General features: G+C 42.3%; 1 protein-coding gene across 1 annotated transcript in view; it reads left to right on the plus strand.

Annotated features, from left to right (window-relative positions):
• Positions 1–21,942, plus strand: part of LOC137414911 (proteasome subunit beta type-6) — a 34,630-nt gene extending 12,688 nt beyond the window's left edge. The window contains exons 4-6 of the mRNA XM_068100467.2: positions 6,208–6,337; positions 17,876–18,020; positions 20,965–21,942. Coding sequence (XP_067956568.1) covers positions 6,208–6,337; positions 17,876–18,020; positions 20,965–21,092 — 403 coding nt within the window. The 3' untranslated portion in view covers positions 21,093–21,942. The remainder of the gene's footprint in view (positions 1–6,207; positions 6,338–17,875; positions 18,021–20,964) is intronic.
• Positions 21,943–25,124: the final 3,182 nt, after the last annotated feature.

The raw sequence follows: 25,124 nt of genomic DNA on the forward strand, positions 1-25,124 counted from the left end.
AGCGCAATGCCCCAAGATGTTGTGGTAACCACCCCGGTTACTGAAACTAAAGTCAAGAACCATAAACCTGCTCTCGTCCCGCACCCTGCTGACGATGAAGTGTCTGAGGTAATGGAGGCAGAAGAAGTAGCAGCTCCAGAAGGAGAGTGCAAAGCCTCTGATATAAAAACGTCAATCCCTGTTACGGTTTTTAAAACTCCCGCTGTGGAAACAGCTGCACCTTTAGTAGAAGACGATATTCCCGTTATGAGAGCATCGGTTTCGGTGTGTGGGGGAAAAAATGAAGACCTTTCGGATTACGACTCAGATGGGGCCTCGTCGCTTGCCTCTGGTGCTAGTAGTGAGGTCTGGAATGACCCAGCAATAGCCAAGGAACTGGAGGGTGATGATGATTTATCACCCATGGAAATTCTAAAGTTTCTTCAGGACACCTTTCGAAAGAAAAAGGTTAAAATTATGACCTTCTTCCCGGACCTGTCTGGCTTTATAAACTCCTCAAGACGTCTCCTCCTTAAGGCTGAACAACTTGGTGTGACTGAGTCACAAGTTTTTCGCCTTAGAAAGTGTGTATTGAAAGCTCGGAAAGAGCTACAAGCACACCCAAACTTCCCTTTACATGATAAACCTTCCCTACTTACACCATGACCTTCTCTGTTGTAACTTTAAATATAAATGGGGGACGTTCACCCCTGCGTAAAGCTCAGGTAAAGTTGCTTGTCGAGCAAAAACATTTCGATGTTGCTCTTTTGCAAGAGACAAGATGTAGCTCTTCGTGCCTGAGCGAATGGACTCGCATCATGAAAGGACAGTGGTTCTTTAGTAGCTTGACCTGTCCTAGTGCTGGAGTGGCTATTTATTTAAATCCTTCTTTCTGTCCTGAAAATGTCACTTTTAAGGAGATTACTAAAGGGCATTTAGTTTCAGTTAATTTCTTTTATAATGGTTATAAACACACTTTAATAAATGTATATTCACCCAGTACGAGCACGGAAAGATTAGTTTTTTTCACACAGTTAGAAATGTCCCTCACACACCTTGATTTTGATGGTCTTGTTTGTCTGTGTGGGGACTTTAATTGCACATTGTATCCCACCCTTGATCGTAATGGAGAAGAGCCCCACCCATCAAGTACAACACCCTTAAAGAGAGCATTGTCCAAATTCTCCCTTATGGATGTATGGAGACTCCAGAACCCATCTGCACGGCAATACACGTGGTGCCGATGTGCAAATGGCCGGCTATCTCTTGCAAGGCTAGACAGATTTTACATCAATAATGACTCTCTAAACGTCATAGACCATGTTGACGCCACCTCAAGTGGTTTTCGGACCATCACATGGTTGTTCTTCATATACTCTCCCTGGCTCGAAATCGTGGCACTGCCCATTGGACCTTCAATGTGAGTCTTCTGCAAGATGACGCTTTTCCTGTCGCCTTCCGAGCCTTTTGGGAAGCTTTACTACTACGGAAGCCTTCCTACTCCTGCCTCATACAATGGTGGGACAATGCGAAAACCCATATTAGGACCTTTTGCCAGCAATATAGCTCCTTTTGTACAAAGAACGAATCTGCGCTGCAATCTCTAATTGCCAAAGAAATATTGTCTCTCCAGTCAAGCCTCCCAGCTCCCAGTGCCGAAAGGACTAGTTCTCTAATAGCAACGAAGAAAGCACTCCTTGCTCAACTCTGTGCAAAACAAGCCAGAGGGGCTCTAATAAGGCTACGAATGGAGAACTACAGCTCTATTGATACTCCTTCCAAGTTTTTCTTTGCTTTGGAAGCACGAAAAAGGAGAAACCAGCAAATAACTTCGCTGCAGGCACCAGGAGGCCGAACAACACGCGATCCAAAAGTCATTAGAAGCTTGACAAAACAATACTTCTCTGACTTGTATTGTGCCAGAAACATTAAAGAAGACATGATTCGTTCCTTAACCACTTCTTTGCCCACCTTGTCCGAACCTGCATGTCAACAACTTGACAAGGAAGTGACTCTTGACGAACTTTTTACTGCTTTGCAAACTTTGCCCACAGGTAAAGCTTCTGGACTTGATGGAATCCCTGCAGAGTTCTACAAAACCTTCTGGGATTTGTTGGGACCTGAGTTGCTTGAAGTTGATAGCCTACGAACAGGCTTGTTACCAATCAGCTGTCGCAGGGCTATACTTGCTCTCATACCTAAGAAAGGAGACCTCCAGCAGCTTAAAAATTGGCGTCCCATTTCGCTCCTCTGCACGGACTACAAGATTTTTTCAAAAGTTCTTGCCAACCGCCTCAAACCTCTGATTGGGGAGATTGTACACCCCGATCAATCCTATTCGATCAATCCTATTGCATCCCTAAAAGGACAATACACGATAGCATTTTTATTGTACGTGACATGATTGACATTTGTATTGCTGAACATAGAAATGTTGGTCTGGTGTTTTTAGACCAAGAAAAAGCTTTCGACACGATTGATCACTCTTATCTCTTTGCAGTTTTACGGGGGTTTGGTTTTAAGGAAAATTTTATTTGTTATATCAAAATATTGTATAATAATATTTTTAGCTTGCTCAAAGTTAATAACATCTTAAGTCAGCCTTTCCCTGTTACCAGGGGTATTCGTCAAGGGTGCCCCCTGTCTGGCCTTCTATACTCCCTATCAATTGAACCTTTACTACATCGTTTACGCACACGGCTACAAGGGTTTTATCCTCTGCCGTTAGAAAATCCCGTAAAGACCATTGCTTATGCGGATGACCTCTGTGCAATTGTGTACTCCGATGACGATGTTCGCGCTCTGGTTGAGTCTGTCGAGGAATTTAGCCTGGCAAGCTCGACTAAAGTTAATTGGGAAAAGAGCAAAGCTTTTTACTTAGGTCCACGGAATGAAACTCCCCCTCCAACCCTACCAGGGCACCTTGTATGGACCAATGAAGGAATACACTACCTCGGTGTCTTTCTTGGAACTCAAGATTTTATTTCAAAAAACTGGGAGTCGCTGATTACCAAAACCGAGCAGCGGTTGATAAAATGGAGGGGACTATTGAGGCAGCTTTCCTTCCGGGGTCGTACTCTGGTCATTAATAATCTCGCGGCATCAATGCTCTGGCATGTTTTTAAAGCACTGCAGGCCCCAGGTTTTATCCTTAAAAAACTTCAAAGCTCTTTTGTAGATTTTTTCTGGGGGGGAAAGCACTGGCTCCGGCCAGGAATACTAAGCCTGCCGACTGCAGAAGGTGGACAGGGGCTAATAGATGTGACGAGCAAAGTGATGGCTTTTCGCCTCCTTTCAGTACGAAGGCTTCTATACTCCGACGTCCCATGGAAAGCCTTTGCCCATTGTTTGCTTAGGCAAGCTGGGAAACTTGGCTATGGTGACGAGCTTTTTCTTCTCGACGCGAAGCGCGTGGATATGACATCGGTCCCGTTGTTCTACCGAAGCATGCTGGAAGCGTGGCAGGCTGTTTCTTTTCGCCGCGACACCAGTGCTTACTCCCTTCAGATGTTTTTAAATGAACCAATATTTTTAAATTCTTTTTTTGATGGGGTCTGTAGTGACAGATCTTTCATGCAAAAGTTTATTGATGTCGGCGTTACCAGAGTAAAACACCTCAGGAACCCCCTTGTACATATATGGAAGCCAGCTGCTGACATTGCCGTGGCCACCAGTGTGAGGTCCATCAGAGTCATTGGCAGAATTTTCTCTGTGATTTTACGGACCTTTAAGCAAACCGGGTTAAAATGGGACCCAGACATAGAAGATGCCCTCCATCGATCCCAATGTCCTTTCCCAAATCTTTTAATTTTATTTCAAAGTTTTAGGCTCTTTAACCAGATGGAGAAATCCTCAGTGTACAATCTATGTGTTCTCACTCTTTTTCCTGGCAAACCTGCAGAGCCACAAGCTCATTGGCGAGCGCTGCTCCAAGCTAACCGTTTCACAACAATAAACTGGCAGGTGATGTACAAAGAACCTACTGTCAAGCGCTCGGGTGATCTACAATGGCGGTTAGCGCACCATATCCTGCCTTGCAACATCCTGTCCCACCGTATATGTCCTGAAAACTCGGAATTGTGCCCCTTTTGCGACACCCCAGAGACCATTTTTCACATTTTCATTGAATGTTCAAGGTTGGCCTCGTTTTTTAAAATCCTGTCACGTGTGATCCGGGGGCTCGGTTTGACTTTTACACATTGTGTTTTCATATTTGGTTTTAATGTTTTGTATCAATGTAAAAATGAATGTCTTTAAGCAAACTTTCTGTGTTCTGAGGCAAAACTTGCCATTTATTTATCGAGGAAACGAAAACTGCAGAACACTGACGTTTTAGCTGATGACGTTTTAACTGTTTTTAAAGCATTGGTTACATCGCGTGTTCTTTTTGAGTTTGAAACTCAAGATCCTGCTTTATTTAAAAATCGGTGGTGTGTGAAACAATCCTTATGTGGTATGGTTGGTGGTGTTTTAACAATCAATTTATAAATCTAAAGTATTGCTTCTCTGTTACCCCTTTCCTTCCTGGTTATTTCTTTTTGATGCCTGTACAAACATCTTTCACCATGTAAAACTTGTTTTCCTTGTAATAAAGGGGAAGAAAAGTCAAAGTCTTTCTCTTTCTCTCTCTCTTTCTCTCTCTCTTTCTCTCTCTCTTTCTCGCTCCCTTTCTCTCTCTCTTTCTCGCTCTCTTTTTCTCTCTCTTTCTCGCTCTCTTTCTCTCTCTCTTTCTCTCTCTCTTTCTCTCTCTTTCTTTCTCTCTCTCTTTCTCTCTCTCTTTCTCTCTCTCTTTCTTTCTCTTTCTCTCTCTCTTTTTCTCTCTCTTTCTCTCTTTCTCTCTCTTTCTCTCTCTCTCTCTCTCTCTCTCTCTCTCTCTCTCTCTCTCTCTCTCTCTCTCTCTCTCTCTGTCTCTCTCCAGGCTCCATCGATGTATTCATGTCAAATTCTATTTTCTTCTTTTCTCATCCTTGTATCTCGATGTGCTCTTATATCGGTACACAGGTCGCAAGTGCACCTATTTTCAATGTCGAAGACTATTCCTCGTAGGAGAAGCAACTCTAGGCTCAAATATCTGCATTTGAATGTGTATTTTAATCGATAAGAACGCGAATTCCAACATCCCTTGCCAGCATTGTAGATTTGTATTGTGGCCTTGTAATCCACTTCATGTGAAGATTATAATTTTTTTTAAACTTTCACTTAAAGTTCATTATTTATCAAATATATGTGAGTATATTTTGTGTATAGCTGAAGGGAAAGGTGTATGCTGCATGTGTAAGAAGTGCTATGATTTATGTGAGCGAGACATGGGCGAGACATAGAGCGAGACATAGAGCAGCAACGAAGGCTGGAAAGGGTGGAAATGCGAATGGTTCGGTGGATGTGCGGAGTATCGTTGAGAAAGAGGAAGACAAATGATGAATTGCGAAAGATGATGGGAATAGAGCCTTTGATGGATGCTCTGAAGATAAACAGGTTAAGACGGTTTGGTCATGTGTTGAGGAAGGATGAAAGTGACTGGTTGAGAAGAGTGATGGAAATGAATGTAGAAGGAAGTAGAGGACGGGGAAGACCGAGAAAGACTTAGCTAAAGGTGGTGGAAGAAGAAATGCGGGCAAGGGTGTTAACAAGGGGAGATGCAGAAAATAGTGCAAAATGGAGAAGGTTGTCATGGGGCCCGCAAGGCTAACCTCCACTCTAGCAGGGAAAATGGCCTTAAAATGCCTGTTGTTGTTGTTGTTGTTGTATATTTTGTGTATCTCACCTGCGAGTTTGCTTTGAAAGTTTTTTTTCTTCCTCTTCTTCTTTCAAAAGTAACACATAACTGTTGTTTGTCATCGTTGTATGAGGCCACAGCTGTGCCGTTGATACAGTGCCCCCTGCAGGTGTGAGCTGGAATTTGCTATTTGTTGAGGGTGCTGGCGATATCTTGCCTACTTTTCGTAAAGGACACCATAGGATCTTTAATCCCACCAAATTATGTTGTGTAACAGAAGGGATGCCCAGTTTAACATCCATCCAAGGAACGGTGCACACAGTGATTACTTTCCCTGCATGAAAACCACCGGGATGATATTTTGTAGTTGGACCGAGATTGGAATCCGAGCTGGACAGCTTCGAGGCGAATACGCATAATTCGACGCTAGTCTGCCAGCCTGAAAAGTTTTTTTTTTTTCAAACGATTTGCTAATCTACATTGTTTGTTTCTGTTGCTGACCCTCATGCCAGCATTGAGATGGAGCAAGCCCCGCTTGTCCACACTGCTGCCAGCATCTTCCGAGAATACTGCTACAATTACCGTGAAGATCTGCTTGCTGGAATTATCGTTGCTGGATGGGACAAGCGAAAGGGAGGTCAGGTCAGTATGTCACCGTGCGACTCACCTTCACTTTTCTCTGATTTGATGATTTTATCCATTCTGATATAACTGTTAATGTATTGGATCACACAATCCTAGCATTTTACTTCAGTACCCTTCATGCTATGTGGGGCCATATAACATGGCTGCTGGTAAGATTGTAAAGCTGATTAACCTTTTTTGACAGAACCACATAACTTTGACCATGCTTAACACACTTCATTAGTCGGTCTATGAAGAGATATATATATATATATATATATATATATATATATATATATATATATATATATATATATATATATATATATATATATATATATATATATATAGTATCTGTAATCTGGTTCTCCAACCTAATGAGCGGACAGCATGACGTCATCGCCATGCATGTCCGCATTGCCTGCAAAGCTCCAGAGGAACCATCTAGCAGTGCGTCATTAGATGGTTCCTCTGGAGCTTTGCAGGCAATGCGGACATGCATGGCGATGACGTCATGCTGTCCGCTCATTAGGTTGGAGAACCAGATTACAGATACCATTATTAGTAACTCCCAACCGCAACCAGGTCGACTCCATATGATGAGTGGATACCAGAGATAACGTTACCGTGTGGCAGGCGGTGCTTATCGCTCCCAGCAAGGTGCAGCAGCAGCTGTATGGGACACCTTGCTGGCGGTTCTCCACTGATGATATGAGGGTCGCATAGTGACTGATATATATATACATATACATATACATATATATATATATACACATATATATATATATATATATACATATATATATATACACACACACACACACACACACACACACACACACACACACACACACACACACACACACACACACACACACACACACACACACACACGAAAAAGTAAGAACACCCCATGTAAAATTTTGACTTTTTCAACATGTTTCAACATACAGCTATTTGATCTTCATTTCAACAATATTGATAGATAAAGGTGATATAATATAACAAATATCATGAAACATTTACATTTTGTAGTCCATTGTGTAATCTAAATAAACATAAATGCAAATTTTGCATGTGGAAAAAGTAAGTACACCCTTGGCTCTAATAGGTGGTATTGCCCCCCTTTGGCAGAAACAACCTCAAGGAGGCGTTTCTTATAACTGTCTACCAGTCTCTGACATCGACTGGGAGAAATTTTTGCCCACTCCTCCATGCAGAATTATTTCAGCTGTGCGATGTTTGAGGGGTTTGTTGCATGCACAACAACAACAACAACGACATGCATTTTAAGGCCATTTTCCCTGCGAGAGTGGGGGTTAGCCTTGCGGTCCCCATGACAATCTTCTCCATTTTGCCCTATTTTCTGCATCTCTCCTTGTTAACCCCCTTGCCCGCATTTCTTCTTCCACCATCTTTAGCCAAGTCTTTCTCGGTCTTCCCCGTCTTCTTCTTCCTTCCACATTCATTTCCATCACTCTTCTCAACCAGTCACTTTCATCCTTCCTCAACACATGACCAAACCATCTCAACCTGTTCCTCTTCACAGCATCAATCACATGCTCTATTCCCATCATCTTTCGCAATTCATCATTTGTCTTCCTCTCTCTCAACGATACTCCACACATCCACCGAACCATTCACATTTCCACCCTTTCCAGCCTTCGTTGCTGCTCTACGTTCATTACCCATGTCTCGCTCCCATAAATCATAACACTTTTCACACATGCAGCAAACACCTTTCCCTTCAGCTTCAACGACACTCCCCTCCTCATCAGCATGCCAGTCAGTTCCCGAAACTTCTTCCATGCACATCTCACTCGAGCAACCGTTGCCGAGTCTGATCCACCTTCTCCATTCAGCATGTCTCCGAGGTAGCAAAATTTTTTCACACCTTCCAGCTTCACGCCGTCTCCAAGATTCAACTCAACATTTCCTCCATCTGCAGCTCCCTCTGTGCACACCTTACATTTGAGTGTAGCTGCCACACTGGTTAATGACCCTCTCAGACCACTACGTTTTTGATGAACCCACTCAGCGCACATTGTACATTGAAAGGAGTTCACTCCGACACCCTTCCTGCACACAGCACATGGCCTCTTCCCAGTTCTTTCCACCTCACCACATGCTTTACCACTTGCCATCACCTTCGTCGTTCCGATATTCACCTTCAGACCTTTTGTCTCCATACATTCCTTCCACTTGTTCATCTTTTCCTTCAGTCCATCCATACTTTCCGCAATCAACACCAGATCATCTGCATACAACAACTCCCACGGTAAACCCTCCTTTACATTCTGAGCCAGCACCTCCATCACAGCTACAAATAGGAGTGGACTTAGTACCGACCCCTGATGCACTCACACCTTCACCTCAAACTCACCACTGTTCCCGTCCTTCGTCCTTACAGCTGTGCGCGCTCTTTTGTACATTGCCATCACTACTCTGATCAACCATTCCTCCACTCCTAACTTCCTCAATGCCCATGTCAATACTTCGCGTGGAACCCTATCGAATGCTTTCTCCAGATCAACAAACTCAAGAAACAACTTCTGCCTCTTCTCCATGTACTTCTCCTGCAACTGCCTTACAATAAAAAGTGTGTCTGTCGTTCCTCTTCCTGGCATAAATCCAAACTGCATTTCGTCGATCTTCACCTTCTTCCTTATCCTCCTCTCCAACACCTTTTCCAAAACCTTCATTCCATGCTCCAATACCTTTATCGCTCGGTACGAGCCACACTCCAGAGGGTCACCTTTCCCCTTGTGTAGAGGGACGAGGGTACCACTGGAATGCGGCCTTCCTTCACCACCAGATTACAGATCTCTGTCATTCTCTTCACACCCCAACTTCCTGCTGCCTTCAACATATCTCCCACAACTCCTGTCGGCCCTCCGGCTTTTCTACTCTTCATTGCTTTTATCGCTTCTTCAACTTCCTTCTCAGTTATCTTCTCTGCCGGTCCTAAAACTGGGTTACTCTCTATGTTGCCATCCCATTCATTCTCTGTATTCAACAGCATTTCCATATATCTTTTCCATCTTCCTTTAATTCCATCTGGGTCCACAACGATTTGTCCCACTTCATCCTTCAAGCAACTCACCCCCATCACATCACACCTCTCTTTCGCTATCTGCTTTGCAATCCTGAATACCGAAAGAGCATGCACAGCTCGTTTCAAATCCCCCCACAACATCTCAATGGGATTTAGATCCGGGCTTTGACTTTGCCATTCCAGAACCCTCCATTTCTTTCTTTTCAGCCATTCCTTGGTGGATTTACTGGTATGTTTAGGGTCATTGTCATGTTGCAAGGTCCACCTTCGGTTGAGCTTCAACTTACCGACAGATGGCCTCACATTATCCTCAAGCACCCTCTGGTACAATGAAGAATTCATCATGGATTCTATGATGGTGAGCTGCCCAGGCCCTAATGCAGCAAAGCTGCCCCAAACCATAATATTTCCACCACCATGCTTTACAGTTGGTATCAGGTTCTTGTGGTCAAATGCTGTGTTTGGTTTTTGCCAAACATGTCTTCTGGTACTGTGGCCAAATAGCGCTACCTTTAACTCATCTGTCCAGAGCACATTGTTCCAGAAGTGCTGGTCTTTGCCGAGGTGTTCATTGGCAAACTTTAGTCTTGCCTTGATGTTTTTTCTGGACAGCAAAGGTTTCCTCCTGGCACACCTCCCATGTAGATCAAATTTGTGCAGCCTCTTTCTAATGGTAGACTCGTGCACTTTGACATCAACAGTGGCAAGAGCTACCTGTCGGTCCCGTGATGACATTCTGGGGTTCTTAGAGACTTCTTTCAGCATCTTGCGGTCTGCTCTTGGGCTGAACTTGCTGGGGCGGCCTGGCCTGAACAAGTTGGCAGTTGTTTGGAATCTTCTCCACTTGTATATGATCTTCCGGACAGTCGAATGATTGATTTCAAATTGTTTGAAGATCTTTTTAAATCCCTTCCCAGACTCGTAGGCATCTATAACCTTCTTTCTGAAGGCCTCAGAGAGCTCTTTTGATCTAGACATGGTGACGCTGCACACTTCAAAAACAAAGAGCAAACCAAACTAAATGTCTGAGGTTTAAATAAGACAGGTTCCTCCAAGATCCTCTCTGACGATGTTTAATCATTTGCACCTGAGCTGGTGCACCTGATTCTAATTTTAGGTATTTGAAGTAGTGATAAATGTCGGGGTGTACAGTCATCCCTCGCTATATCGCGGTTCACTTTTCGCGGATTCAGTACATCGCGGTTTTTTCTCGCTAGTATATGTAAAATTATATCGCGGATTTTTCGCTATATCGCGGGATTTTGCGGTATAAATGTATTTTTATATACTATTATTTTAAATATTTTTGTGGTAAAATAAGCATTTTCTAGCCTAAAAAATTAAAAAACATAAAGAAATAAGAAAAATACAGTATTTAAAACATATTACAAGAAATAAAATACTGTACATAGTGTACAGTAGAAGGGTAGACAAAGAGTCGTGCGTATGGAAAACGCCAGTACATTCATCATCGTCATCACCTTCATCGTCATCAGTACTGCACAGCTAATTCATCATCATCTTCATCACGCAAGTTGTAGTATTGAAGAGCCGGGGCTCTTGCTTGATACGGACGAAATGACGGGCAAGACACAAACTCGTCCGAGAAGATATTTATTCTCAAAACCAACTCGGGAACACTGAAAAGCCCATTTATCGGGCTGCATTATAAAGCACAACCAGAAACCGAAAGCCACGCCTCTCAAGCGTGGCGTGCTTCGGTGAATCGGTGGTCACGTGATCAACAGGTGTAGCTGATTATACCCGCAAAGCGCGGCACGCTTTAGCGGTCACGTGACCAGCCACTCTCGCGCCGGGAATCCCCGCCGGTGACGTCACCGGCTGGAGCAAGGAGATTCTGATGCTGGTCTTGCTTGGGGAACCCATGGGTAGCTACAGTATCTTCAATGGTGAGTACCCATTAGAATTTTATATGTTGTTAAAATTACGTATGTTTAAGAGTGTAAAAAGTGTTTAAGAGTATAGGAAGTGTTTATAAGAGTATGGGAAAGGTTAATAAGAGTGTGGGGAGTTCATAATGCTTTAAAATATATATAAAAAAAAAAAAAAATATGGTCGCTACTTCGCGGATTTTCGTTTATCGCGGGGGGTTCTGGAACGTAACCCCCGCGATAAACGAGGGTTCACTGTACTTACTTTTTCCACATGTGAAATTTGCAGCTATGTTTATTCAAATAATACAATGGACTTCAAAATGTAAATGTTTCATGATATTTGTTATATTATATCACCTTTATCTATCAATATTGTTGAAATGAAGATCAAATAGCTGTAGGTTGAAATATGTTGAAAAAGTCAAAACTTTACATGGTTCCAGTGTGTGTGTGTGTGTATGTATGTGTATGTATGTATGTATGTATGTATGTATGTATGTATATATATATATGTATATATATATATACAGTGGGGACGGGGAGAACAAGTATTTGATACACTGCCGATTTTGCAGGTTTTCCCACTTACAAAGCACGTCAAGGTCTGTAATTTTTATCATAGGTACACTTCAACTGTGGAAGACGGAATCTAAAACAAAAATCCTGAAAATCACATTGTATGATTTTTAAGTAATTAATTTGCATTTTATTGCATGAAATAAGTATTTGATACATCAGAAAAACAGAACTTAATATTTGGTACAGAAACCTTTGTTTGCAATTACAGAGATCAGACGTTTCCTGTAGTTCTTAACCAGGTTTGCACACACTGCAGCAGGGATTTTGGCCCACTCCTCCATACAGATCTTCACCAGATCCTTCAGGTTTCGGGGCTGTCGCTGCGCAACACAGACTTTCAGCTCCCTCCAAAGATTTTCTATTGGGTTCAGGTCTGGAGACTGGCTAGGCCACTCCAGGACCTTGAGATGCTTCGTACGGAGCCACTCCTTAGTTGCCCTGGCTGTGTGTTTCGGGTCGTTGTCATGCTGGAAGACCCAGCCATGCCCCATCTTCAATGCTCTTATTGAGGGAAGGAGATTGTTGGCCAAGATCTCGCGATACATGGCCCCATCCATCCTCCCCTCAATACGGTGCAGTCGTCCTGTCCCCTTTGCAGAAAAGCATCCCCAAAGAATGATGTTTCCACCTCCATGCTTCACGGTTGGGATGGTGTTCTTGGGGTTGTACTCATCCTCCTCCTTCCTCCAAACACGGCGAGTGGAGGTTAAACCAAAAAGCTCTATTTTGGTCTCATCAGACCACATGACCTTCTCCCATTCCTCCTCTGGATCATCCAGATGGTCATTGGCAAACTTCAGACGGGCCTGGACATGCGCTGGCTTGAGCAGAGGGACCTTGCGTGCGCTGCAGGATTTTAATCCATGACGGCGTAGTGTGTTACTTATGGTTTTCTTTGATACTGTGGTCCCAGCTCTCTTCAGGTCATTGACCAGGTCCTGCCGTGTAGTGCTGGGCTGATCCCTCACCTTTCTCATGATCATTGAGGCTCCACGAGGTGAGATCTTGCATGGAGCCCCAGACCGAGGGAGATTGACTGTCATCCTGAACTTCTTCCATTTTCTAATAATTGCGCCAACAGTTGTTGCCTTCTCACCAAGCTGCTTGCCTATTGTCCTGTAGCCCATCCCAGCCTTGTGCAAGTCTACAAATTTGTCCCTGATGTCCTTAGACAGCTCTCTGGTCTTGCCCATTGTGGAGAGGTTGGAGTCTGATTGAGTGTGGACAGGTCTGGAGACGGCTTTGCGGTCGGTCTTTGTGGTCGGAGACGGTCTGGAGACGTCTTTTATGCAGATAACGAGTTCAAACAGGTGCAGTTAATATAGGTAATGAGTGGAGAATGGGAGGGCTTCTTAAAGCAAAAACTAACAGGTCTGTGAGAGCCGGAATTCTTACTGGTTGGTAGGTGATCAAATACTTATTTCATGCAATAAAATGCAAATTAATTACTTAAAAATCATACAATGTGATTTTCAGGATTTTTGTTTTAGATTCCGTCTTTCACAGTTGAAGTGTACCTATGATAAAAATTACAGACCTTTACGTGCTTTGTAAGTGGGAAAACCTGCAACATCGGCAGTGTATCAAATACTTGTTCTCCCCACTGTATATATATTTATATATATATGTATATATATATATATATATATATATATATATATATATATATATATATATATATATTTATATATATATGTATATATATATATATATATATATATATATATATATATATATTTATATATATATGTATATATATATATATATATATATATATATATATATATGTATATATATATATATATATATATATATATATATATATATATATATATATATATATTTATATATATATGTATATATATATATATATATATATATATATATATATATATATATATATATATATATATATATATTATATGTATTATATGTATACATACATACATACATATACACACACACACACTGGAACCCCGCTATAACGAACACCAGTATTACGAACTTCCGGATATAACGAACGAACCTCCTGTCCCCCGCATATTTAATGAGATTATATTGTTTAACGTAAGGCAAATCAATATGGCTACACCGTCCCGTAAACGCAAGATCTTGTCAGTTGAAGACAAGCTCCGTATCATTGATCGTCTCAGTCTTGGTGAGAAAGCGGCAAACCTTTCCAGAGAATACGGCATTCCTAAGAGCAGCATATCAACGTTCAAAGGAAAGGAAAAGGAGTTACGGGAATTTGTCCACAAATGCAGTCAACAAGATAGTTTGAAGCGGAAGAAAATGCGGCAGGCGAATGACGGCGATCTCGATCAGGCAGTCTATCTATGGTTCGAACAACAACGAGCTGCCAACATACCGATTTCCGGCCCTATGGTTATGGAGAAAGCTATAGCATTATCAAAAGAAATGCATGGATCCTGAGTTTGATGAGAGTGACGATGTCCTTTTATCGGAAATTGCCAGAGATTTACAGCACATTGCTGAAGTTAATGGCGAAGATTTGGATAATCTTTGAGCACTTTCCTGGTTTGAAGGGCAACCAGTCGACAGCATTAAAGTTTTACAGCTCCGTCAGCTATTATCTTATGCACGCAAAGAAAACGCCACCTCCAAGAGTAAACAATCCAAGATTACCAGTTTCTTCACGCAGTAAATTGAACATTCGGTGAATATTACATGTACTTGAACATTTTATTTATACATGAACTTTTAAACAATGACACAACCGCAATGCTTTTTAAATTTTTTTTTATTCGCACAATCGAACAATGAAATGTACATGAATGAACAATACAAAGAGTTTGTTGTTTTGTATATGAATAGGTGTGATAGTATGGTGATTCGTACGTTATTCAGTATTACGAACACTTCAAAATAACGAACTTTTTTTTTATGTCTCCCGAGCAGTTCGTTATATCGGGGTTACAGTGTATATGTATATATATATCCCTCATACATTTATGGGATGAAATGCCTAGACTGTGTACCTTTCACTGTTTAAACACTTCACAGAAAGCTATCAAGGGTATTGTCTGATGTCGGACACCTCGACATCAGATGTTCACCAGATTGGAGGTGAATGCCCCCAAAGCAAATTATGATGGCAATGAAAGCCTTAGTTCATTTCAGCAAAGCAGAGTTTACAACAAACCAAAGTCAAATTAATGGAAAGCTAGTCTTTTATAATGACTTGAGTTGATCTGCATCTGCAGAAAAATTAGGCTAACACATTTTACAAAACATTGACAGATATGCTTACTGCTTTGGGGGGGAAAGGCAAAGTGACATTTTGAGAGTAAGCCCTTCAGACAGTCTGAGAGAGAAAACTGAGGATTGAGAGAAGATGTGTGTACGTATGTGTGTGCATGTTGGCTGTTTCAGGGTTAACAGGTCAAACGGACCATAAATTGAACTTTAAAAGTTGGTGGAATGGGATTGAGGGTCAAGGGTCAGAAAGCCCAAAGCAACTAGAACGGAATTTGTTAGAGAGCATACCTCCGACAGGCTGTACAGTTTGTTTTGTATCCCACTGATGGGCCGGATCTGAATCCGGACCTGAACCAAAATCTAATCTGCTTGTTCTTGTCACACACCCAACCTGCCCACCAAGTTTTGACCAAATATGTCCATTGTCCATAACGTTTTGAAATATAATGCTTTGCAGTTCAATATATTGTTTTTGACCGTATCTCTCGATGTTGAAGAATCACTTGGAAAAATCAAAAAATTCTCATGTCCGGATCTGGATCTTCACCAACATGTAATCAATTCGCCCTTGTCACACACCCAACCTGTCCACCAAGTTTCGTTCAAATCCATCAAATAACCTTTTGATATATCGTGCATTATATTGTTTTTGTCCCTATCTCTCAATGATCAAATATCACTTAAATGATTTGAGTATTGAGATCTTCACCAAAATCTAATCAATTTGTAAGGACAAATTGATTAGATTGTCATATGCCGAGAGCCACACGTTGGCTACGAGAGGAGAATAAGTCCGAAAGCCATGTGTGGAGTTGGATGCCACAGGCAGAAAGTTTGGAGAGTAAGGTAGGATGCCAGACTTTATCGAAAAAACTCGAGATATGTCCAGAGAGACAGCCCTGATCTCATGTGTGACATTGAGGCCTCCATCCATTGTGTTGGGTGAGTAGAAGCAGCATGTCCAAAGTGGAGTGACTTAGTGTGAAACCAAATTGGTGATCTGAGATGAGGCCGTTGGAGAAAAGGAAGGATTTAATATCGACTGCCATTATGGATTTCACGACCTTACTGATGATTGAAGTAAGCTGATGGTCTTGTCTGGAGTTGAGGGGATTGGTTTTTGCACCTTTTTATGTAATTCAGTGATGTTGGCAGATTTCCAAGCACAGGAAAGATTACTTTGAGCAAATAATAGGCTGAAAAGGGCAGAGAGGATGTGCCAGATGTGTTTCTTCATTAATGATCTCTCCGACTCTTTGGAAAATCCTCTCTATCTCTTTGCTGATGACTCCACTCTCTGCCGCTCCATATCCCAACCCTCAGATCGGCAGGCAGCAGCCTCTTCACTCTCTGCAGACCTGGACAATATCACAAACTGGTCAAACAAGTGGAACATGTCTTTCAATCCTGACAAATCTCACACTCTCACTTTGTCTCTCCAAAAAGACTGTCTGGAAAACCTTCCCATCTACTTTCTGAACAATCCTCTTGAAGAAGTTCTGTCACTCAAGCTTTTGATCTTTCCTGATCAAAATGATGCCATGGTCTTTCCTGGGAAAACCACATTTCCCAGCTGGCCTCCAAAGCCAGTCGCCGACTGGGCATCCTCCGTCTTGCGAAGTCCTTTCTGGGCACTTCTGAGCTCCTCACCACGTACAAGGCTTTCATCCGCAGCTCAATGGAATACTGCTCTCCCCTCTGGGCTGGTGCTCCTGCCTCACACCTAGCTCGGCTTCACGCGGTTGAAACCAAAGCATTCAGAATCATTGGAATCTCCCGCGATGAAGCCGATGTCTTCTGGTGAAACTGCCAAAATCAAGTCTCTTTTCTCACCTTCACTCCTTCATTTATCTTTTCTCCCACCTCTGGAACAAACTCCCACACTCTCTTCAATCCCTCTCCTCCCTCCAGGTCTTTAAAACAGCTGTTCACCACCATCTCTCGTCTTCCCCCCACCCAAAACCTTGATCTTTTCTACCCCCGTTAAAACACCCCAAATCTGCCTCTTTAAATCCCCAACTTCTTTCCTGAAATTCCTAGAAGTGTTCATTTGCTTTGTACCGTGTACCCTTCCCTCCTCCCCCGCCCTCCCCCTTCCACAGATCTTCCGCCGTCCCTGTTCTCTTCTGTTGTTGTGCTTGTGTGCTTCCCTCTCCCCCTCCCCCCTCTTCTCTCCCGCTCCCTTCATTGCATGTTTTATGTGTCTGTGCATGCTTTCATGTTCAATGTGTTAGCTCTTAAACGAGCCTCGATTCTGTAAACAAAAAAAAAAAAAAAAGCAGAAGAGAATGTTGTTAAGACCTGTGAGCTGATGCTGTCTGGTCCATTTACAAAATGTGCCAAGATTGACAGTTTTACTTTGTTCTTTGAACTTTGGGGTCTCTGCATTGTCATGGTCGAGAAGGTTGTGGATCTCGACAGTGATATGGTGGAGAGAGATTGTACAGACGGGTTGATGGAACACCTTGGCAGTTTGAAGTGTTGGCTTATTGGCTTTTAGAGGTCTCTCACCATGTTGTGATCACTGAATCTGTCACCATGTTGGTCTGAGAGTCACTGATCGTTTTGACTCCATTTCAACCAAAGTCATGCATGCACTGTATCAACTGGACACTCCGCAGCAATCTATATATTGATAAGACAGGATGAAGGGTTGGTGACTGTATCCGTGAACACTTACTGATTGTCATAACCAACAACACGGACTTCTCAAAGCTAACAGCTTGACACTTCAGTACATATCTAGAGTCCTTTCACAAGCCTTGGTCAAAGTGGAATAATTAACCCCTGGTCGTGCGTTATTAACAGGTGTACACTGTGCCCATTGGTGGTATGATGGTGAAGCAGCCCTTTTCTGTTGGTGGCTCTGGCAGCACATACATCTATGGTTTTGTGGATTCTGCTTTCAAGCCTGGCATGTCCAAGGAAGAGTGCCTAAAGTTCACAGCACGTGGTGAGTAGGATTAATTTTAGCTGTATGTCATGGCCGATTACCTTGCATGTCCTTTCCGCATGCCTCGGGTTCAGTGCTGGAAATTGTATCTAATGATGTTCTCATGCCTAATGAATGGGAAGTTGTAAAAACAGTCCCAACCATTTCTGATTATGGATATTTACACAGTAATTTTAATTACCTGCTCTTATTTGTCCAATAATTTATTTGCACTGCCTTATTTAAATAGCAGGACAGAAAATAATTGATTATTCATGGAAAAGTCACTTTTTATAAAGAAATGTCCGGCCTGCTTCCCCCACATTAAACAGCCATAATTGAAGCTTAATTTAAAAAATAAATAAATAATAAAATAGAATTTCAAACCAGGGTCGCACTTGGGATATTTTTTGGCACTAACCAAACCACTGCATTTCATAAAGGTATTTTATACATGGTGTTCCGGATACAACATTTTGACATTTGCACATTTATCAAGACCGAACTATTGATGAGAAACAACAAAATGCAACAGTAAGTCCTCACTTAACATCATCCTGGTTATCGTTGTTCCGTTATTACGTTGCTGATCTATTTGAGAACATACTTGTTTAAAGTCGCACAACATTCCATTATAAGGCCGTGTACAGTATATAACTATCGCACGCTTGTCTGCATCAAAACGCCTTAAAAACTGTAATTTGGCACCAAACAAATGGTTTTTCTAGTTTGAATAGAGCAACAGTATAAGCTGTACCCTAAATACAGGTTTATAAGCCAATCCAGAGTACGTATAGTACATGCTCACTGTGGCAGCCATTGTTGTTCACATTGTGTTGATAAAAAATAATATTTTTAACTCGTCATTATTGTATCACCCAGCGTCATGAGTCAAACACGCAGCAGGTAAGAGTGGAGTGTCGAGCTTTATTAAAACCAGGAAAACCATTAGTTTTTATTGCTATTATTATTATTATTATTATTATTATTATTATTATTTCACGTCGCAGGTCTACAAGAGCAGTCATGGTTGTTGTGGTTTCTTGGTTCTTCAATTTTGTTAAATGTGCACTCATTGGTCGGACAGCTTCCCGACCCCACCCAAATATGTAAATTGACTCCACCCACCACAGCACCCAGATGAAGGCACCGACTCCACCCACCATGAAAACCAAGATGGTGGCCAATACTATGGCCGCCATCTTAGTTTTCTGGTGGGCCTAAGACATCAACTTGTCATCCTCTGCTGATTATACAAGGGTTTTTGAGGAAATGGAAAACCTGCCTTTTGAAAAGGGGAAAGTTATAACTATTGGGAAATATATGAGGGTAAATAATTCCAGAGCTTGGTGGTGAAAGGAAAGAAACAAATATGATAGCCCACCCTTGACTTGCCATTGGCCACACAATAATAAAGACGTAGAGGCTTGCCGAGTATTTTGTGGTCTAGCTAATGGCAGAGTTATACAAGCAGCCAGTTGGTGGGAGCAGAAACCAAAGTGGTATCTATAGAAAAGGGAGAAAGCCAACATTATGGCGTAATTCAAGCAAGGTGAGTTTGGTGTCAGATTGGGAGAGTTGACAAGTCGGATTGCTTTGGACTCGACTCTGTAAATAAGCACGTCGAGCTCGAACCTCCCCAGATGTGATAGTAGTACTCAACACGAGGACGAATCAATTATTTACATAGTCGGAACAACTGTTCAGATGAGAATAATCTTCGACATCTGAACAGCACTCCAAGTTTTCTGAGAGGCAGATTTAGCTCTTTGTACAATTTGAGATTTCCAAAGATAGATTTGATGTCACAGTAATACCAAGTACGTTTACTGTATGATTGGTAGTTAATCAATCGAAAATGGTTTTATTTCTTCCAATGTATCGCAGCAATAAGCCAAATTGCACATGATTTACATAAAATGATAGAGAAATGGAAATAATTTGAGTTTTTGGAGCATTAAATAAACTTAACTTGATTACATTGTCCCCACTGAGAAATGCTGTCCAAATCCAAATTTGATAGAGGTAGTTGTGATAAAACGAGATGTAGGTCGAGCAATAGATGGTGGAGCAAATGTGAAAAACGTCGAGGAATGTAATGTTGAGTCATCATCATACGAATGCATTTGGTTATTCATATTAGAAAGAAGATCATTGACAAAAGTAATGAAGAGTGTAGCAGACAGACAGAACCTGAGGGACACCACTATTAGTGGAGAATAAGGGAGAGGTTGAACCATCACAATTACGGAGATAGAATGGCTGGAGAGAATTGGCTTTGTTCCTGGCCATGTCTCATGTCTTTAGTATTCACTTTAGTTAGCTTAAGATGACTGAAAATTACTGCCCAGGAACACATCCTAAGTTTTTACCATTATGCCAAAGGGAAAAACGTTTTCGATTTACTTTTTTTTTTTTTTTTTGCATAACCCTCAACTTAGTGGGAACGTATCCTGAGCATTAAGCAAGGCCTCCCAGTAGTTTAAAATGTGAAAGGAATTAACGAGAATATCAATTGACAGTTGGGTCTCTGAGAAAAGTAACAAGATAGGTTAGAAGAAAGACTGTGAATGTTGGTGAGATGAATAGAAAAAGAGTCATCAGATTTATTAGAAAGGCAATCGTTTTGGGACGGACCAATACAACTACTGCCTGAGACATTGCCAGTCAAATGGGAAGTATGACTCAGAACACTCAGAACTCAGAACAGAACACCAACACAACATCAAGAACGGAAAAATTTCCAAAAACTTGTCACCAAAGCTTGGACGGTTTTCTTTTTCAATAACTGTTGCTCTGTCGACAAAAGAAAGAAAGAAAACGGAACATTAAACAAAACTTTACACTTTCCTTTCTATAGGTGATACCTATTTTCCATTTGTCATCAATGGTTCATTCATCATAAATGTGTATTCATGCACAGTCATTTGCTTACCTGAAGGTTGCCCGTGCCTCTTCCTTTCAGGTCTGCACCTAGCCATGAACCGTGATGGAGCGAGTGGCGGTGTAATCCGTCTGGCGGCCATCAGCAAGGACGGTGTGGATAGACGTGTCCTCACAGAGTCTGAAATCTCTGATTATCTTGAGCTTTGAAGCAGCTAGCTTGATCGAAGCGAGTCCTGTTTTGTTCTCGGAAGTAAATGATGTACCGGCATTTGGGTAGATGCACTGTGCAATCCGAGGGCGCATATAAATACAAAATCTCCTCCATTTTTGCGTTACAGGACCATGATCCTTTGAAATGTAGCATTTGTAATTGGGACGGCACATGTCACAGGAACTATCTGCAAATAAAAACAGCTGTTATTTCCCCCCCACCTCATTTATTTGCTGATATTATATCGTCATATATGGTGTATTGCGAACCGTGTTGTCTGTCTGTCCGTGCGTTTGTCTCTCTCCTTTTTACAGCAGCCGCTTCCCACGCTGCATTTGAAAACATGTGCATGCAGGCAATGCTCAACATTCACTTTTGAAATGACGAGCGAATAGGCATGAATAATGCTGATACCAAATTTTATTTCGTACGCAGGATATTCTGCACACTTTTTATATAAGTCCAACATCCGCCGCATTATGTTTTACAACCATTTTGTGGTGGACAGTATAAGTAGCTCAGAGCCAAGAGTGCAACACAATTAATCTTTTTGGAGTCCATGACCTCATTTAAATTGATAGATTAATTTAAACTTTTCCCGTCATCACCGGGGACGGATAGCTTTGCTTGCTTTTCCTGTTATTTGGGACAGTACTTTTGTGAGTACTGTAAACATATAATGTGTAAGAACGGGGTGGTTAGATTAGCCTTGTCCTGTCAATATACAATGAGTGGCGCTATTGTGTTTGGACATGAACGGACACTGTGACAATATTCCAACGAGCAAATTCATATTTATGTTGCTTTTTTTATTTGATAAATAAAGTTTCGGCTCGTAGAAGGAGGCATTACTGTACTGTGTTGAAAAACAGGCCACCAAAACACTCTACAATCAGGATGCACTTGGACGTCGTTTGGCCAATCACACCTGTGCTACATCAATTTAATCTATTTGTCGATGAAAATTCACAGGATTTAGCCGAAAAGGATGATGGTGGAGCAAGTATGGACATCACTTGGATTTTGTTAAAAAAAAAAAAAAAAAATTGGGATTTGGGGTGGCCAAGACTGTTGTTGGGTGAGGAGTTAACAAATTCTAACAGCATGCTCACATTTGGTGGAGATCCTCTCAGAAACATTGCAATAATGACAGCAATCCAATAACTGATCCATACCTCAGCCACCTCCCATTCTTGCAAGTGTCCTTTAACCTCTATCCCCAATGCTTCTAGGTACCTATCTAACTCAAATTTAAACCAATCTACTGTTTCTGATATTCCAGGGAGCCATTCTATGTATTAAACACGAGGCCATGTGCTTATGCTGCTTTGTGGGAGAAACCAGTGATGCTGAGAGCATTGAAAGTTATAATGTCCTGCAGAGACCAGTTTGAAGTGGGAGCACCTGGTTTGCCCTTCAGTTCACCCGGATGCAAGTTACCCAGATCGAAACCACTAGGATTGAAACGTGAGACTGAAGCTTTAACCCCCGGCAAGTGATATAGTTTTGGAGGCATTATATTGTTGTGGATCTCGGACGTCGGCGCTCCCCTTTTCAAGGGGGGGTTAATCCCCTTGTCTTTTTATCTGGCCGACCCGAGTCCTGGGGGTTATAACGTTCATTCCGGTCGGTATTAGGTAGGGTTATTGGTCAGTTTAGTCCCAAATACCTAATTACGAACACCGACCGCGAAGCAGGGACATAACTCCCGCTCGAACCACGGATATGATGGAAAAGTGCCGAGCGGATAGCAATCCGCGATCCGAGCCATTAACAATAGGACTAAACCCGATTATAGCGGTTCCTATCGTGCCACGTTTACCCAATGCAAGAAAGGACAGATGCGATCGGACAAGATGAAACCAAAAGGTAGGAAGAACAAAGATGGGTTTATTACAATTTACAAGAAGAAGAGGAAATGAAAGGGATGTACAAGATAGGAAGAGGAAGAAGCAGAACACAGGGCAGTCTTAAAACAGTCTTATCCTTAATACCCCAGACAAACGTACACACTCACACGGGGATTGTAGATGGTCCAGGTAGAGGGTCCGGCGATGGGGTCCAGGCTCTGGTCCAGCGGGCGAAACCTGGCAGGCAGCTCCGCGTATGGTTGAACGCGACCGGACATTTACATAGCGGGGGGAAGCTGGTGTCCTACGGCGTACGTAATAGATGCACACTCGTGCCAAACGCCCCCTCTCCAAAGTCCTCTTAATCAGCGCGCCGTAAATCTCTTTATAAAGGTGCTTCTCAATGTGCTCTCTCCCATCAGTCCTCTTTAACGAGTGCGCCTCCACCAAGTCCTCTTGTAATGCATGCTGCCGCCGTCAGTTCTCTCAGTAAAAGCGCTCACTGGCATGTCCCCCGCGCCGTCCTGTGAAAGGGCTTTGCGCTTGCCTTTTATACCTCTCTGCACGATCACTCCGCGAGCCAAAAAGCCACGCCTGTCGGTGATGTTACTTCAGCCCTGGTTGGCTGCTGAGCGCTTACCGGCTCCGCCTTTGACGGCTGGATGACGTGGCCACACCTTCTTCATGGCGCTCCGCCTCCTTTCTCGGGCCTTACCTCGTGGCTTATGGCGGCTTGAGCGAGCGCTAAGGCAGCGAACGCTGCTAACAAAGGCGTAACAAATTGGGAGAGCCATGAGGCACCGACTGTAGGGGCGCGTAATGGCGTTGCTTGGAGAGGGAGGTTGTAAAATGAACGAATTGGGGACCTACTCTTATTTAATTGACGCAACGCAGATTCAACTATTGGAAACACGGCCTTATCTAAAGCACATACTAATGAAATAACTGAAGTCCTATGGTGGCCTACGTGTTGCTTGTGGCCTAACTAGGGGTGCTACCTTTAACCATTTAATAATGTCATATTTACAAGTGTGGGTTCTAAAACCACAACAATATTCTCGAGTAAAGAAAGATTTTTTAAAACTGTAATTTGGGGAACTGTTTGTCGCACTGCATTCCTTGAACCACAGTTGGCCGCTCTTGCACTGATGACTGGAAACATTATTGTGGTGCAGTTTCTGTTTTTGGTCTTGTCAGATAGTTGGTTATCGTCAGACATATGACTATCTGGCTGCTCGTCAGATATACGACTGCGTTTGACCCTCGTGAGGCAAGTTGAAAACCCTAAATTTTCTCTCTATCTTCATTGCTCATGGATTTACATGGTCTCTGAAGGAGCAGGTGAGTCTATATTCAGAGCAATGATGTTCTGGTACAATTAGGTGATATAATCTTGGTCCTGTTGCTGGTGTTATTGTGAATCCTAAGTCATGACCCTTGCACTTTTTTCAAATAATGCACCATTTCTTCCAGAAAATTGTTGAAATTAAAAAATCTTTTGGTATCCATATTTGTATTTCGTTGGTTTGCAGTGGAACAAAACAAAAAAAAGCTGAAAAAATTACTAAATCTTAGCTTATTCCACACATAAATCCTAAAATGGCCCGGACAATATTATTGGCATCTTTTAGAAATTGTTAGAAATTATATTTCAAGCAAGTGATTCTCCTTTACTTTGGAATTGAACTCACCTTTGGTGAGTTGCAGGTGCCTGCTAGAAAAAAAATCACTCATTCATCCAGTTTGAATAGAGAAAAGGAGTCATTCTGCTGTTTTGTATCACTTTATGTACCGCAATGAGCATGGAGTAAAGAAAGAAAACCAAAGAATTGTCTGAGGAGGTCAGACACAAGATTGTAACCCAGCATTGGCAATCTCAAGTCTATAAGTCCATCTCCAGAGACCTTGATGTTTCTGTGTCCACCATGCGCAATGCTATCAGGAAGTTTAAGGCCCATGGCACTGCAGCCAACCTCCCTGGACGTGGCCGCAAGAGAAAACTTGATCGAAGATTGCAGTGAAGGATTGTTCGAATGGTGAAGAAAGCGCCTCGATCAACTGCCAAACAGATTCAAGCTGACCTTCATACACAAGGTACGACAGTTTCAACTTGCACAATCTGGCGCCAACTCAATGAAAGGGGGTTCCAGGAGGACCCAGAGAGAGAGAGAGAGAGAG

This window comes from Myxine glutinosa, chromosome 4, assembly GCF_964187855.1.
Source record: "Myxine glutinosa chromosome 4, kmMyxGlut1.1, whole genome shotgun sequence".
Classification (NCBI taxonomy): Eukaryota; Metazoa; Chordata; class Myxini; order Myxiniformes; family Myxinidae; genus Myxine; species Myxine glutinosa.